This window comes from Impatiens glandulifera, chromosome 6, assembly GCF_907164915.1.
Source record: "Impatiens glandulifera chromosome 6, dImpGla2.1, whole genome shotgun sequence".
In the NCBI taxonomy this organism is placed as follows: domain Eukaryota; kingdom Viridiplantae; phylum Streptophyta; class Magnoliopsida; order Ericales; family Balsaminaceae; genus Impatiens; species Impatiens glandulifera.
Genome location: NC_061867.1, coordinates 29,640,768 through 29,655,642, shown reverse-complemented (window position 1 = coordinate 29,655,642; position 14,875 = coordinate 29,640,768). Strand labels below are relative to the sequence as shown.

The following is a 14,875-nucleotide window of genomic DNA, read 5'->3' as shown; positions in this document are numbered from 1 at the left end:
ACCAGGGAGGAAAGTTGAATCACCTATTTTTTAATTATTATTATTTTATTTTATTGTACATTTGGTCATGTCTAATAATATTAATTGTGTTTGAATTCTTTCAAATTAAAATATATGTTTTTTATGTGACAAGTTGTTTTTATCGATTATAAAAATAAAATCATACATTTATTTTTGCCTTTGTTATTTGAATAGTGTAGAATGAATTAATTCGTACAATTTTTCATAAAGATAAAAATAGTATAATCTTGTTGACTTTAAATTTTACTTTCACTCATTTTATTTTTCACATTCAACTTATAATATAATTTATTAATAAAAATATTTATTATTTTAAATTGATTTTTAAATAAATCAAATTATTTAAAAAAATTCAAATCCTAATCTAGTCAGTACCAAAATAGAGGAACAAATAATATAAAATAAATTACGTTAACCTAAAAAAAATCTTAAAATATGATCATATTAAGATTGAGTTATTTTAATAATGGGAGAAAATAAATATTATTAGTAATTATTTTAAGAATATAATAATATTTTTGATAAAATAATTTAAAAATATTGGCATATATTATTAAATTAAAAAATATATATATTAATATTTTTTAGTAATGAATTAAAGACCAGAATTAGACAAATAATGTTGGAGTAATTTTAATTATTTAAATAACACAAATGACAAACCTATCCAACCAGACCATTTTAGACGAATTCGGTATAACCGTAAATACCACCGAAACCTTGTCCTTTTGTCTGATCCACTTTCCTTCTTCCTGTTTTCAGATAAATTTCTTCTTGCAATAAGATCAATTGAGTTCTTCTTCTTCTCTCTTTTTCTCTTTCTTCTTCTTCTCTCTCTCTTCAGGTGGTTCTATCTCATAGTCTCAATCTTTTGCTGAGATTTTGCAGTCGATTTATTTGATCTGATAGATTTTCTTGTTTTTTCGTTTCAGTCTGTAATAAAGACAGCGTTTTCTTCTCAGTTGATTCGCAGTCATGTCTTTGAGACCCAGCGCAAAAACGGAGGTTCGCCGGAACCGATACAAGGTGGCCGTAGATGCAGAAGAAGGCCGTAGACGCAGAGAGGATAACATGGTCGAGATCCGAAAGAGTAAGCGCGAGGAAAGTCTGCTTAAGAAGCGCCGCGAAGGTCTCCAGGCCCAACAGTTCGTCGCCCCCACCCCTAATTTAGAGAGAAGGGTATTTTCTTTCGATTCAATTCAATTCGATTGATTGATTGTCTGCTTATTTTTAGATAATCCTGATTTGGTTGAGTTGTAGATTGATTACTAATATTTTTTAGGGCTTTGATGACTTGTATTTCCCATTGAGAGTCTTGATCTATGTTGTTTATTCATTTGTTTTACTCATGTTAATCAAAACAATGTTTTAATTGGATATTAATTGATTGCAGTTGGAGAGCCTTCCTTCTATGGTTTCTGGTGTTTGGTCTAACGATGCCAATTCTCAGCTGGAGGCTACAACACAATTCCGGAAATTGCTTTCAATAGGTTGTTGATATCATACAGTGGCTGTTATTCTATTATTTGTTTTCCCTTATCCCTTCTAATCACAAGTATTTTTCACTAAATAAAATTATTACAGAAAGAAGCCCGCCAATAGAAGAGGTCATAAATTCTGGTGTTATTCCTCGTTTTGTGGAGTTTCTCGTGAGGGAGGATTTTCCACAACTTCAGGTATATTATCTTCTGTTCATATAGCAGTTAGTTCTGATTTGGGTATTTGTTCTCTGAATTTTATTTTTCAAATATCTTGCAGTTTGAGGCTGCTTGGGCACTCACAAATATTGCTTCTGGTACTTCAGATCATACTAAAGTAGTTATTGATCATGGAGCAGTTCCCATTTTTGTGAAGCTTCTGAGCTCATCTAGTGATGATGTCCGTGAACAGGTAAACAAGTTTATACGTTTCACGTAATCATCTATTTGTTACAAGGTTATATAAACTTTGAGACTTTCACTAAAACCACAGTGAAACAATACACACAGTGAAACACAGTTTTTTATTCTTTTTAAAATAGCCCAGTTATGAGACTAGAATCATGACCTTGTATATATGAATTCTTGCGCTCTACTACTGAGCTAAAATAGTCTTCACGGAAAGTTAAAGCACATAAACATAGGAAAAGAAAATTAAAAAATTGGAAATTAGGTTAGGAAAAACAAAGACAAGTAAAACATGCATGGCACTTGCTCCCCAAATAAGAATGAGCAGCTCAGTACCTACAAAAAATCTCCTAGCTCATTCCCCTCTATCCAAAGGTGTCATCCAAATAGATAAGTCTTCCTCCGATTGTGACAATGGGCTGATGATGTCATTGCATCCACTTGTCTTCCTTTGAGTGTTTCTATTAGGCCCGTCGTTAATGCTTCATTCCACCTTAGACAGTTTCTGTTCTCCTAATAATTTGTTGATCTCTTTTCCTTCTTCATCGATGAGTTCTGTCACTGTTTGATTGAATCATCAATTCTCTTCACTTCCTTCTCTGTATTTCCTCCCATGCCAAACAAAACACAACTTATTGTCTCAATTGTTTTTATTCAAAATTAAAGTTTGTATTAATAGATTTAACAAAAAGTTTATTGGTTAATTTGGTGCACAGTCACTTTAAACTGAATGTTTATTGGTTGTAGGCTGTATGGGCATTGGGAAATGTTGCTGGTGACTCTCCAAGATGTCGTGATCTTGTCCTAGGTCATGGAGCTTTAATGCCTTTGCTGTTGCAATTGAATGAGTTTGCAAAACTTTCAATGCTTAGAAATGCTACATGGACATTGTCAAACTTCTGCAGGGGAAAGCCACAGCCCCCTTTTGAACAGGTATTTTTTCGTGATCCAGTTGTTTTGTGTCTATTAGCATTTCTTTGAGGATTCCCATTGATTATTCATCTGTTCCTTTACAGACTAGCCCGGCACTTCCAGCTCTTGAAAGGCTGATTCATTCTAATGATGAAGAGGTGTTGACAGATGCATGTTGGGCTCTCTCATATCTCTCTGATGGAACTAATGATAAAATTCAAGCAGTCATTGATGCTGGTGTTTGTCAACGTCTTGTTGAGCTCCTTCTGTAAGTAGAAACTTTCACATTGTCTATAGGCTATACATCCATTGGTTTACAACTGTGAAGTTTATAGTTTGTTCTTTGTTGTCTTAGTCATCCATCTCCATCTGTGCTCATTCCTGCTCTTCGCACTGCTGGTAACATCGTGACAGGAGATGATCTCCAGACACAGGTACTACTTATACATATGCTCTGTTATTTGCACATTTTGATACTTTATGGACAGAACTCCAATTTATTTATATAAAAACTTGTTAAAACTACAGTAAACACAAGTCTGTGGCATAGTTGTCAATAGCGCCCGTAGCGCTAGCTATAGCGAATAGCGTAGCGTAGCGCCCACTTGTAGCTATAAGGGGTTATAGACTACGCACTTTCAAATAGCGCCGCTTTTGTAGCTATAGCTCCTATAGCGCCAAAAGCTATTGCCCCTTGTAGCGACGCTTTTACAAAATTAATATTAATTATGACTTTTCATCTCCCAAAATTTTTAAATTTTAAATTTTTTTTGACTCTTCCTCTTCTTTGCACTCTTCTTTTATTCTCTTATTATTTTTTCCTCTCTAGTCTTTTCCAATTATTTTCTCTTCTTTCCTCTAATCTTCTTTCTACATTTCTTCTCTAGCATTTTCTTATCCCTCCTTCTCTTCTTTCCTTTAGCCTTTTCTTATCCTTCATTCTCTTATTTTCTCTTCATCTACACATTTAAGAAGCTCGAAGGCAATCACATCTAAGTCAAGGGAGAAAAGACCAATAGGAACATTTTAACACATTTGATCTTTTAGATGAATTTGATATTGATGAAAAAGTGAAGAAGAGAATGATGCCAAGCATTATGCAATTTCAAATGAAGAAGATGATCTCGATCTTCATTTTCATGATGACAATGAATTTTAGATTATGTTTTGAACTTTTTCTAGTTTAAGAATTGATGATTTTATGTTTTGAACTTTTATTTTTGTGATGTTTTTTATTTTTGATATTTACATGTTTTTTACGCTTTATTTTCAAATAGTCCTCGCTACGCTATTCGCTTTACGCTATAGCCATTAACAGCTTTGGCGCTATTTAGCGCTATACGCTATTGACAACTATGGTCTGTGGCGCCTCGGTGACTGTAGAAATGATTGCAACTCAATACTTAACCTAAATGACCAGATATTAAAATATCCATCGCGGTGATTGTAGAAATGATTACAACCCAATACAGAACAACAATCCCATATGCTCCAATGATATTTGAAAAATATACCGAAGATCTTGTCATAGGCCTTGTTTAATGTGGGTTATTTGGGATTAATTCTGATTAACTCCCTATCCAAAGAACAATCTTCTCATCAAACACATCATTCAAGTTATTATCTAAAATATCCTCTATTTTTTCCTTCAAAATAGTTTTTTATTATATATTTATACCCTTAATGTCTTTTCACCCAAATGACCTAATATTGAATAATTCCAAAACCTTGTTTTCAATAACCTACATCAAATAAGGCTATTTGGAAATAACCACTTGGAGCTTGTTTGAGGAAGTGTTATTTGAAAAAATAATGTTTGATGAAAAAGTGGATTATATGGGGTTATTTGAATTAACTGATTAAAATATATTTTCTATTTAAGATTTTAAATGATATAAAAAATAAACTAAGGGTAATTTGGTTAATTATTTGATTGTTCGCTTGGAAATGATTTGATTGATAAAGTGATTGATGATGGGATGGGTTATTTGGATTATTATGGAAAAGGCCTTGTTTATTCAAATGACCAAGTAATCAAGCAAGGCTTTAGATTTCATATCTAGTAGTTTTTTTTATTAGTGTAACTTCTAGCATATTGCATCATCAAGCATCAGTTTAGGCTCTTTTTGTCATTTTTATGTAAGGTGAAAATGAAATTTCCAGGTTAAATGCTTTTAAAAATCAATTATGTTAGGTTGTAAAATGTGTGATTTTGCTTGATTTGATAATAGTATTGACACTATTGAGAAAAAGAATGCAGTTGAAAACATTTTTTTTAACTATACTCTTACAATGTTTAATTACTAAAGTTTTAACTGTTAGAAGACCACTATAAATTACTATCTGCAATTACCATATGCAGAAGAGACAACACATCTCATGTACAATTTTTAATATACTATTCCACTTTTCGCACATCTTATCTTTCAATTTCTGCTTGCTGCCTTGCTTTTGTCCTATAACTCACTCCATTTGCAGTGTATAATTGCACATGGATCTCTTCCGTGCTTGCTGAACTTGCTAACTCATAATCATAAAAAAAGCATCAAGAAAGAAGCTTGCTGGACAATCTCCAATATCACTGCTGGAAACAAGGAACAGATACAGGTAAGGAAATAAGTAAATGTTTGCTTGTTTCTCTTGAAAACATATTATTACTCTCTACCCACACCTTCTGTAAACTTTTCTAAACAAACTTCATTTCTTAATGCATTATCTGTATCTGCATACAATTCAGAGACCCAAAAAAAAAATTCCCAATTGAGGCCTTTTTGGCATGAGTTAGAAAGACCTATGTTTTTAGTACTTGATGGTTAGCCTCTCTGTTATGACATATCCATCCTTCAAAAAATATGTTGTGAACTTGTAGGCTGTAATTGATGCTGGGTTAATTGGTCCTCTCGTTAATCTGATGCAAACTGCTGAGTTTGATATCAAGAAGGAAGCATCATGGGCAATCTCAAATGCCACTTCAGGTGGCACAGACGAACAGATCAAGTAATACTTATATTTTCATAGGTTTTTATGTATTTTCTTTTGTTTATTTTCTTGAAATCTTCATTTTCTTTATTTTATTGCGATAGGTATTTGGTGAGTCAGAACTGCATCAAGCCCTTGTGTGATCTTTTGGTGTGTCCGGATCCTCGGATTGTTACAGTATGTTTGGAAGGGCTAGAGAACATCTTGAAGGTTGGGGAAGCTGAGAAGAATGCCGGTCATACAGGTGATGTTAATTACTATGCACAGTTGATTGACGAAGCTGAAGGATTGGAGAAGATAGAAAATCTACAGAGTCATGACAACATTGAGATTTATGAGAAGGCTGTGAAGATTCTCGAGACATATTGGCTGGAGGATGAAGATGAGGCGGTACCTTCAGGCGGCGATGTTTCTCAATCTGGTTTCAACTTTGGAGGAGGCAATGTACAAGTTCCATCTGGAGGATTTAACTTCAGCTGAAGGTACACAAGTTTAGAGCCTGTTTCATGTTTATTTTCTGATTATTTGAAAGTAAATTTTTTTTAATGAAAAAGTGAATTATTTGGGTTATTTGGTTTAAATGACCAAGGCCTTGTTTGATGTGTGAGATTAATTTCAAATATCCCACTATCTAATCAATAATTTACTCATCAATCACAATATTCAAAAAATCATCAATCAAAATATTCTCTATTAATATATATATAGAGAATATTAAATATATTTATATTTATTTTTCTTTCTTTTCTATATATTTATATTTATTTTTCTTTCTTTTCTATATATTTATATTTATTTTTCTTTCTTTTCTATATATTTATATGATGTTTTTTTACCAAAATAACTTAATATCTACATCAAACAAGGTTATTTGTAAATACCAACTTGGTTATTCAAACAAGCCTAAATGAAACAAGGTCTTGATATACATGATTTGTATTATTTGCAACAACTCTATTATATCCAAGGCCTTGTTTAATCCTGGGTTATTTGGATTACTAGTAGGTTATTTTTAAATATCCTTATTATTGAAAATTGGGTCATTTGGGTAAAAAGATTAAGGATATAATATACCATGAAAAACAATATTTTTTGTTTTTTTAAAAAAGTTATAGGTATTTTGGTTGATGATTTGAATGATGTGATTGTTGATTGAGTTAATGGGTTATTTGAGATTAAATTCAAATAACCCAAAGATCAAAGAAGGCTTAAATAATCCTTCATCAAACAAGGTTGTACGTTTCTAGGGATAGAATTTGGGTTTAGAAGTGATAATTGTACATAAAAAATATGAGAAAACTTCTCAATACATTATCTGGACATTCATTCTTCTATCCATGACACTATTTACAGAAGATTGGGCAGGGTTTACTATAACCAACTAATGACAGATGATCTGGCATAACATTCCAGACTCATTTGTAACTAAAATAGAAGATTGGTGACTAATTTAATATTTGCGTAAAAGCTCTCCCTCCATCTTCTAGAAGGCTCATCCGTTTAGTCCAGCGGATCCTAGGGCATATTATTTAACTATCCAATGGTTTAATTTTGCTCAAATAAAATAAAATTTTTAGTTGGATGCCTTTATATGATTTTGTAAAATTTTTGTAGGATTAGATGCTGAGGAAATGCGATGTTTGGGGTCAGTGGAGACTAAGAGTACATGTTGATGTCATGTGAGAGGTCAAGGTCAAGGTCCAGGTCAAGTCAAGGTGTCGGGTTGGGCTGCTCACCCATCTCCAGTTAAGGTCGGGTCGAGTGTCGTACCTCTTTCTTTCTTTCTGACTGAAAGGAGGAGGAGGTGCAAAAGTTGGGTCTCAGTTGCAAGCAGGGTTGTCGAAATAAGGGAAAACAAGTTGGTTTATGAAGGCAAAAATGAGAGAGAAGGATGGATTCTCCTTTTCTTCTTTCTTCTTCTTCCCTTTCATGCTTGGGAAAGTCATCTTGCTGTGTGATTTTGCAATTTCCCCAGTTGCTTGCTGCTGCTGCACCTAGTGTTGTCCTGTTTTTTCAAATTTTTTTATTGTCCACTGAGAGTCTATATTCTTCTAACTATGCTGAGATTGATGAATTATTATTATCATTCTTCTTGAGTATATATATATATATAAATTTGTACTGCTGCCTGCTTCCTTTGTTAAATCGTTCAAGGCTTGAATTTAATGTTAAGACTAGGTTTGGTCTCCTTTGCTTGATATCTATGAGTTTCTCTAGTGAAAGTATGCTTGATAATTGGCTTCATTTCGAAACACTCTCTTTTAGTGTCTGAATTTTCATTTAGATGTTAATTCCGATGAGTTTAGAAACATAACAAATATAATGGTTTTCAAATAATGTGCAATTTTGACTTTGTTTATTATTGTGATTATAGTACAGTTTGTTTGTTACGTGTAATAATTGTAATAAGTAATTTTTTTTTTAGTTGTATAACAATAAGTAATATAAGGGCTTTATTATTGTCCTTAAATTTGTTTTTCTTTTGTGTTTGTATTTGAGAATTAGTCTCTCAAGCATCTTATGTTTTTGTATATTAATAGTTCTTTAGTTTGGTTGACTTGAATCTATTATTTTCTTGGTTTAGTGATTCGGTTTGAGACTTTACATGACTAAGAATCTTTAGCTGTCTTATTTACTTTGATTTTACAAGGCTAATGACTTGATAGGCTTCAAGTTTATTTGTTGATTTTGCAGTTCAAATGATGAGTTTGTTTATGTTTTGAATAGGTTTGAGCTCCTTTTTAAAGTTGAGATTCTATCTCAATATAAATGGGCTTGACTTATTATTGATTATTATTGAGGTGAGGATTGTCTCTATTTTTTTTTATTTGTTTAAGAAATTAGCACGGTTTGTGTGATTTTGTTCTTTTGCTATTTGAATTATCTAGTTATACTATTGTCTCAATTATAATATGAAAGAGTTGTGATTCTTTTCTCCATTATGAGTTAAATATTTGTCTTAATTTTGATTCTTTCAAACAGACTTTAGTTTTTTTTCAATTGATTTTGTTTTGATTAACTAGATACATTCTTTTATTAATATTTTTTCTATTTATTATTTATTTAAAATTTATACACATTTTTTAAATAAAAAATATAATATTTATTTAATTTGTATTTTAGAAGATTTAACTTAAATATATAATTTATATTTCTAAATAATTATTAAAATTAATGAGCATAAGAAATCCAACCGTTTAAGACAAATAAAATATTTATATATTACATTAAAAATAAAAGTGTGTTAGGGTTATATTATTTGTCTTGTTTTCAAACAAATAATATTAAGAAGAAATTGTAATGGCGCCAATAGATATTGATCGGCGCCTTCATTTTATAGTTTTGGCGGGAATTAACTGTTTTAGCCCGAAACATCAAAATAAAATCAAACAAAACACGAGGGTATTTTCGTCATTTAAAGTTTATGTGTCTCTAGGGTTTTCCCCGCCTCGTTTAAAGCAAAGCCGCATTATTTGTGTGGTTTTCTGTCGGTTCACGTCCGCTCTCTCTCTCTCTCTTGTATCTTTATATAAATAAATATATTTCTCTGCCACCATTGTTCTCTCTCTCTAGCTCAGTCAAGTCACTGTTACCATTTTGATTTGATCACTCCTTCTCTCTTAAGTTGTTCGAAGAATTGGTTTGGTTTGATCAGCGATTATAGGTGATCAAAATCGATGGATCGAAGCGATCGAGTGAGTGATCGTAGCTGTTTTGGCCTTAGAGATCTGTTTTATTGTTTTTTTTTTCTAATGAATCGCGATTCCAATGTTTATTGTTGCAGGGATCAGATTCAGAAGTGTCAATTAACAAGAGTTCAGACAGTGGTCCGTCGGGAGAATCGAAAAGCTGCGCAGACTGTGGTACTACAAAAACTCCTCTATGGAGAGGCGGTCCTGCTGGTCCGAAGGTTAGATAAGAAATCTGGAAAACTTTAGATGAACGTGTTTGTTGTATATGCAATTAATTGATTTGATATTTGTGATTGGCAGTCGTTGTGTAATGCATGCGGGATCAGGAGTAGGAAGAAGAGAAGAGGTCTGGTGGGGTTGAATAAAAGCTCGGCGGATAAGAAGAAATCGAAGAGCAGATCGTTGAAAGGGAAAGAGACGATGTCTCCGGTAAGAAACGCGGCGGCGGCGGCGGTGAAGAGATGGACGATGGATAATCTACGAAGGAAGTTGGGAGAGGAAGAACAAGCCGCCGTGGTTTTGATTGCTCTGTCTTTTGCTAGTGTTTATTAGTTTTGTTAGGATTTGGTAGTCTTTTTGTTGTATTACTTTATGCCCTAGAGAGAACATATGGGGTTTATTGTATTTTGCTTCACTTTTTTATTTATTTTTTTTAATTAAATCAGAGGTTTCTAAATACCCACCAAATACACTTCTTAAATAATACAATAAATAAATTCAAAACATTATTTTCTATTTAAACTTTCCATGGTTGTGGGTTATCCAACATTCAAACAAAAAATTAAATAACTTCTTCAGTATAAGCAAGGTTGTTTGGTAGGGATTCTTTTTAAAATTTAAATATAATCCAACATTGATTGATCTTGGTATGGATTTTAAAATATATATAATTAAATATTATTTAATACATTCTTTTACTCAAAATTCCACACCCGACAAGTTTTTTAAAGTTTTTTTCTCACTCTATTATTATTATTATATTTTAGATAATTAAATTAGATTAATAATATTTTAAATTAAACTCTTACATTAGGTTTTTTAAATTGTCAAATATATTTAATTATTAATTCTTGTATATAAGAAGTTAGAATGAAATCATCTATTTTATTAAAATCGAGATCTTTTAGAAACCACTTAGCAGTTTAGTTACCTTAATAAGTTTAAAATCAAGTATTTTATTAAAATAAAAAAAAAAGAATTAAATGGCCATTTTATCCATGACTTGAGTTAAAGTCTAAAAAGTATTTCAGTCCAATAACCTTGTAAATTATATCATAAAATAAAATATACTAAACAATTTTACAATAATTGTCTTAAGGATGGTTACAAAATATATTACCTTTATTTTCTTAATTTTTTTTTTTTAATTTGTTTATATTTAAAATCTTTTCTTCTTTGATTGGTTAGAAGTCAAATATAGACTTTCATCTTTCTCTTCACTATTATTTCGTTTTTATAAATTGGATAGTAGAGATATTTTAAGTATTTTCATGTCAAATACATTCATATCAACATAGTTGGAAAAAAGTGTGAAATTATTTTGTGCTAAATTTTTTAGATTGAAAAAGGGTTTCAATGATATTGAGGAATAAATTGATGAACTCCAAATAAATTGATGAGGGTATCAAATATATTCAGTAATTACCATAACAATGAGAATACATTCTACATTATGCTATCAAACACATCAAAATTATTATCAAATAAGCTAGAATATTGGACTCAAAAAGCTAGACCCAATACCACAAAATAAGCTACTACAATAAGCACCTGATAAACTGAACCAAACTAAACCTAGGAGCTTTTATTGTTGAAACTGGATTACAATGGCCGACCTGGGTAAGCCCAACAAGTCCCAGACAACCCACTCCCGTAACATATTTATTAAAATAAACAAGATATTTCTAGTAATTTTTAAACATAAATACATCTAGCTTTGTAGTTTATTATATAATTTTTTTTATTTGGTCATGAGTTCTAATTTAATCAAAACTTTTTTTCATCATTCTTTTTAGCTATTAAATTATTGACGTTTTTTTTAAGCTAGGGCAGCCCAAAACTCGGTTTCGACACTGCATCCATAGCTGGTTCAAGCTGGTTCAATCAAAAATTCTTGTTGGAATAAATTTACATCTTGTTTGATTCAAAATTCATTATGTCCATCTTGCACCCCATTTATTTTCCTTCACTCATTTGACCTTTTCACTATCATTGTTGGAATAAATTTACAATTACTGTTTCAAAGTTTTGGCTATTTATTAGAAGATGATTTAAGAGGTAGATGCATTATAAGGCCTTTTGTTTTCATTTTCATCATGTTATAAGGATAAGGATGTCTTTTTGCTTGTTATCTTTGGTAGGATTTGAGTTTGATTCATCCAAAAATGTATGATTGAAATTTAACTTTTTTTTATAACACAAGTAAAAAAGCCTCTATACCGATTGATAAATCAATCGGTAATACCTTTATTACTAATCGGTATAAGGAAATACCGATTGAATTTAATACGATCATCACCGATCGCTAGAAGCTCCCTTAGTATTACAAATTCAAAACACGTTGATTGGAATATAACCAATCGGTATAGGGTAATACTGAAACAAAAAAAAGCAGATTCATCCGTCGATGACGATAAGAAACCCTAATGGCGTTCTTCCCTCCAACTCCCCACCAGACTTGAAGCTCAACACCATCTACTCCTAATAACTTTAAAGCTTTCAGTCCAACTGCAATTGCTTGTTGGTGATTAACCACTAATAACTTCAAAGCTTTTAGTCCAACTGCAATTGTTTATTGATGATTAACCGCATTGCATTCGGAGATCGCATCAACAGGAAAGCCAATATATAATTTAGTTTTACCATTAACCTAACAAAGTAAAAAATTCAGTTCGCACTAAGTTTGTTAAAATTAATATCGTGTAACCTCCACCATATTGATTAGATATTATTAAAAAATCTTAACAATTAATTTCAATATTTTCTTGTCTTTTATTTTAAATCAATTATGAGTGAAACGTTAGAATTTTATATTGATTAGTAAAATTTTTCAGTTATTTTCTAGCCTATACATTAAGACTTTGTAATTCAAGTCTAATATATCAAAAACAATAATAAAATATTATTATCTCTCAAAGTATCTTAAAAATATTCTAACATTTGGTATCAGAGCTTCTAGGTTCTACCAATTCTCAAAGACTTCTACTAATCTATCAAATTCACTAAGTTTCTTTCAATCCACCAAAATCTTCTACCAATCTATCCAAATTCACGGCATCAACAAATATCAACAATCTTATTATAGATTTTAATGGCGAAGACTATGATTTCTGGTATATAAGATGAAGACTATCTTTCAATCTCTTAATCATTGGGAGATTGTGGAAAATGGAGTGAATGAGCCAAATGAAGAAAATGACATCAATAAAGCCAACATGAAGGAACTAAAGTAGTTTCGACAAAACGATGCAAAATCTCTTTCATTCCTCCAAAGAGGAGTCACTAAAACAATCTTTTCTAGAATCATGCGTGCCGATACAACCAAAGAGGCATGAGAGATCTTGAAGAGTGAATTTCAAGGAGATGTGAAAGTCAAAGCAATTAAGCTCTAATCATTAATTAGGGAATTCAAAAATGCCAAAATGAAGGAGATAGAGACCTTGATGGAGTTCTCGACCAAAATCTTTAATTTGGTCAACCAGATGAAATCTCATGGTGAAGATGTCACAGACCAGAGAATGGTGTGAAAAATTCTCATATGCCTTCCTAAGAAATACGATCCCATTGTAGTCGTTATTGAAGAAATATAAGATTTGTCAACACTCACCGTCCAAGAAGTGATGTCGTCCTTAAAATAATTTGAGCAATGATTGTTTAGACACTCTAAAAAGCCAATAGAGAGTGCATTTCAGTCAAAACCCAATACTAGTAACAACGAACGAGAAGATAACTCGAGTTCAAACTAGTCAAAAGGTGGAAGATATTCAAGAGAACGAGGTGGACGTAGCTCAAAAGGAAATGGAAAAGACAACACATCAAATTATAATGACTACGATAACTCAAACCACTATGAGGACTGTTGGTACACATGTCAATCTTGATGCAACACATGTCAACGATTTGGTCACCTCACCAAAGATTATCGAAGTAGAAACACTCATCAAGCAATTCAGGCTAAGGCAAATCAAACAACCCTAGAGATACACAGAACATTTTATGTGTGTCATATAGGTAATGACAAAGAGAGAGGAGAGCAACAACTAGACAACAGATGCAACAACCACATGACGTCGACCTTAGAAATCTTCTTCGAGTTTGACAAAAGCATCAATTCCCCTATTCAGTTCGGGAATGGAGAGCAAATGAAATCAAAAGGGCTTAGAAGGATCGACATCAAGACGAATGAAAGACCGAGCTATATTAACAATGTACTACGTGTGTCGAACTTTAGCCAAAATTTACTCAACCTCAGACAATTGGTGGAAAATGGGTATAAGCTCTACTTCGATAACAATGAGTGTATTATCGTTGATAGACAAAATAAGTCAAAGGTGTTCACCATGATCAAAATGGTCAATCGAAGCTTCGATATCAACATCAATTATGCAAACCTAAAAGAAAGTCAAGTTATTATCATCCGAGATGGTCAAGTTGATGAAAATCTTCGTTGAATTGGGAAGAAAATACAATTGAGAAAAATGACGTTCTAATCAACAATGACATTAATGATGAACACATTTCATTAGTGTCAAGTACACCATATCCAAACTTAGATAAACTCAATGAAGAAAGTCGCAACTCAACTAATTTGACTTCATCAAATTCCACTTTTCTGAGTTCAACTCCAAAGAGGTACAAATCAATAAACAATATATGCTAAGTGAAAATATTATTCAATTGAGTCCGAAAACTTTGAAGAAATAATCAAAGAAGAATCGTGGAGAAAAGCAATGGATGACAAAATCCATGTGATCATGAAGAATCTTTTTCTTCTGTACTACCCAGTACCTCATAAATAGTACATCCAACGAAAGGATGACATGTGTCCAAAAGAAGGATTTGACCGTTGAAGCTTTTCAAGATTAAATTGCTGTCTAAGACAACGGACAAATTGCTGGCTGAAAAAATACAAGAAAGAGAGAGCTACTTTATTTTTTTCATTCAAGAAAGTTCCTGAAATCAAACATCTCACTTATCATCTAGCTGTGAATACATTGTATTACATACTGTCTTTTCTGTGAGAAAACTTCAGTGTTGTAAGTTGAACAAAGGTTGTTTTGTTCAACAGAGAGTTAGCTATATTAGTGAACTGTATTTGATTCAAAGAAGTATAGTGAATCCTTCTGGTGGTTGGAAGAAGGGGTGACGTAGGAGAGTTTGCTCCGA

General features: G+C 32.0%; 2 protein-coding genes across 4 annotated transcripts; both read left to right on the top strand.

The window, feature by feature from the left end:
- The first annotated feature begins 824 nt into the window (after positions 1-824).
- LOC124941252 (importin subunit alpha-2-like) lies at positions 825-7,923 on the top strand. Of its 3 annotated transcripts, XM_047481549.1 has the most exons (12): positions 825-865; positions 954-1,200; positions 1,415-1,511; positions 1,606-1,697; positions 1,780-1,911; positions 2,655-2,840; positions 2,924-3,087; positions 3,175-3,253; positions 5,298-5,426; positions 5,689-5,816; positions 5,903-6,280; positions 7,413-7,923. In XM_047481549.1, exons 2-11 carry the CDS (start codon positions 997-999, stop codon positions 6,276-6,278), a joined length of 1,587 nt encoding a protein of 528 aa, XP_047337505.1. In that variant the 5' UTR covers positions 825-865; positions 954-996; the 3' UTR covers positions 6,279-6,280; positions 7,413-7,923. The 3 variants fall into 3 exon arrangements, with proteins under 3 accessions (XP_047337505.1, XP_047337506.1, XP_047337504.1); XM_047481550.1 differs by lacking the exon at positions 825-865 and having other exon boundaries at positions 885-1,200; positions 7,419-7,923; XM_047481548.1 differs by lacking the exon at positions 825-865 and having other exon boundaries at positions 886-1,200.
- Positions 7,924-9,193: 1,270 nt separating this feature from the next.
- On the top strand, positions 9,194-10,177 carry LOC124942804 (GATA transcription factor 15-like). Its single transcript, XM_047483361.1, has 3 exons — positions 9,194-9,493; positions 9,583-9,708; positions 9,791-10,177. Exons 1-3 carry the CDS (start codon positions 9,476-9,478, stop codon positions 10,040-10,042), a joined length of 396 nt encoding a protein of 131 aa, XP_047339317.1. The 5' UTR covers positions 9,194-9,475; the 3' UTR covers positions 10,043-10,177.
- Positions 10,178-14,875: the final 4,698 nt, after the last annotated feature.

Excerpts from the sequence above, each read along its gene's own strand:
- LOC124941252 (XM_047481549.1), top strand. The coding sequence starts at position 997 with ATGTCTTTGAGACCCAGCGCAAAAACGGAGGTTCGCCGGAACCGATAC. Across the intron at positions 3,088-3,174 it reads CGTCTTGTTGAGCTCCTTCT|TCATCCATCTCCATCTGTGC; the intron begins GTAAGTAGAAAC and ends TTGTTGTCTTAG. Across the intron at positions 5,427-5,688 it reads GAAACAAGGAACAGATACAG|GCTGTAATTGATGCTGGGTT; the intron begins GTAAGGAAATAA and ends GTGAACTTGTAG.
- LOC124942804 (XM_047483361.1), top strand. Across the intron at positions 9,709-9,790 it reads GCGGTCCTGCTGGTCCGAAG|TCGTTGTGTAATGCATGCGG; the intron begins GTTAGATAAGAA and ends TGTGATTGGCAG.